The sequence below is a fragment of the Aptenodytes forsteri genome, unplaced genomic scaffold (assembly GCF_000699145.1).
Source record: "Aptenodytes forsteri isolate BGI_AS27 unplaced genomic scaffold, ASM69914v1 Scaffold243, whole genome shotgun sequence".
NCBI lineage: Eukaryota > Metazoa > Chordata > Aves > Sphenisciformes > Spheniscidae > Aptenodytes > Aptenodytes forsteri.
This window is the reverse complement of record NW_008795314.1, coordinates 189,485-191,271: the sequence shown is the minus strand read 5'-3', so window position 1 is coordinate 191,271 and position 1,787 is coordinate 189,485. Positions and strand designations below refer to the sequence as shown.

The 1,787-nt window shown below is 49.2% G+C and overlaps 1 protein-coding gene across 1 annotated transcript in view; it reads left to right on the top strand.

The window, feature by feature from the left end:
- SIRT7 (sirtuin 7) overlaps positions 1–1,787 on the top strand; it is a 7,533-nt gene that overhangs the window by 1,950 nt on the left and 3,796 nt on the right. The window contains exon 3 of the mRNA XM_009279468.1: positions 431–535. Within this exon, the coding sequence (XP_009277743.1) occupies positions 431–535 (105 nt within the window). The remainder of the gene's footprint in view (positions 1–430; positions 536–1,787) is intronic.

Genomic DNA, 1,787 nt, shown 5'->3' with positions numbered 1-1,787 from the left:
TGGAGCTGCGGCAGGCCGCGGTGGAAAACCGCCGTGCCGCGTTACCGGCAACGGCGCAGGCCCCCGAGGTTGCCGCCTCCCGCGTCTGCCCTCGGTTTGTCTCTGCATCGGTCTTTACTTTCAGCGGCTGCCAGGTTTGTGTGTTTTCCAAACGCACGCGGCTTTCTGCGTGTGCGCTGTGTGGGCACGTCCCTTGGGAGGACGGATCTGCACGTGCCGCTATCCAGGCGGCTTTTCCCTTGATCTTCCATGGATAACATGGACAACACCTGCATTCTTTTACTTAGAAACCACTCCTGATAATATTTGCGTCACTTTTTCTGGCTCGGCTGGGCCCGTATTAAACCTTCCAGGGAGCTCCCTGTTCCTTCGGGTTCGGCGATGCGCTGTATCTCAGAAACACATGGCCTTGCTCAGTCGTATTTTCTAGGTATGTGACGAACCGGAGGAGTTAAAGAGAAAGGCTACCGAGCTGGCTGCTGCTGTCCGGAATGCCAAGCACCTTGTCATCTATACAGGAGCCGGGATCAGTACGGTAGGATTCTTTGGGGGTGAGTGGCTGGAGCTTTGGGAGCTCCTTCAGGAGTGTTGCAATGTTGTTTGGACTTTTTTTTGTGGTCTCCAAATGACTACGTGATGCGTGTTGCGAGTCTGGGATGCTGCGTTAACACCGCTGCGCTGCAAACCGTGACCGAGACATTTGCTAGTTCGCGTCTTGGGCTTGTGCCTGCTGCCCAGGAGATTCCGAGGCTGCATCACCTCTGTGACCGTGAGAAGAATGTGCCTCTTAAACGAGGAGATCGCTAGTCTTACTTCATTCAAGCCTCTTCAACTGCTTCTGGTGTAAAACCTAAAAACAAGTTAGCTAATTAACGTTGCCTGCGTTAATGGACAAGTAGGAATAACTGGTGGTTATCAGAAGTCATAAATGACAGTTTATGAAATGGTTGGTTTCAGTCACCTCTGTTGGGAGAGTGAAAGTCTGGTTCTGCCTCTTCTAATGTGACATATGTCACCTTTGTGTGAACTCTGAGATGGGAACCTTATTTTTCTTTCCCTTTTCTACAGTCTCTGTTGAAATGGAGCATGATTCTGGGCAGGGCGTATGAGCGCTAATGTCACAAGTATTTTTGCTAAAGAATGCTGAGTGCAAGGTACCGGAAATCAGAGTCTAGTGAAAATAAGGAAAGGTTCAAGAACTGAGTTCTGTGTAGGGAAACGGGAAGTACCAAGGGGGAAAAAGGGTTCTGGAGGGATTCCATAATGGTAAAATTGGAGAAAATAAATACTGGAGGTGAAAATGAGAGCTGTAAGGTGGGAGAAAGGATGCTAGAGAGAGAGAGAAAACATATGAAAAGAAGGTTTTCCTGCGATTAGGGAACCACTGTGCTAGAATCATAGAACCATAGAATGGTTTGGGTTGGAAGGGACCTTAAAGATCATCTAGTTCCAACCCCCCTGCAATGACACCTTCCAATAGACCAGGTTGCTCAAAGCCCCGTCCAACCTGGCCTTGAACACTTCCAGGGATGGGGCGTCCACAACTTCTCTGGGCAACCTGTTGCAGTGCCTCACTGCCCTCTCAGTGAAGAATTTCTTCCTTATATCTAATCTACATCTACCCTCTTTCAGTTTAAAGCCATTACCCCTGTCCTATCACTACATGCCCTTGCAAAAAGTCCCTCTCCAGTTTTTTTGTAGGTCCCTTCAGGTACTGGAAGGCTGCTATAAGGTTTCCCCGGAGCCTTCTCTTTTCCAGGCTGAACAACCCCAACTCCCTTTCCTCA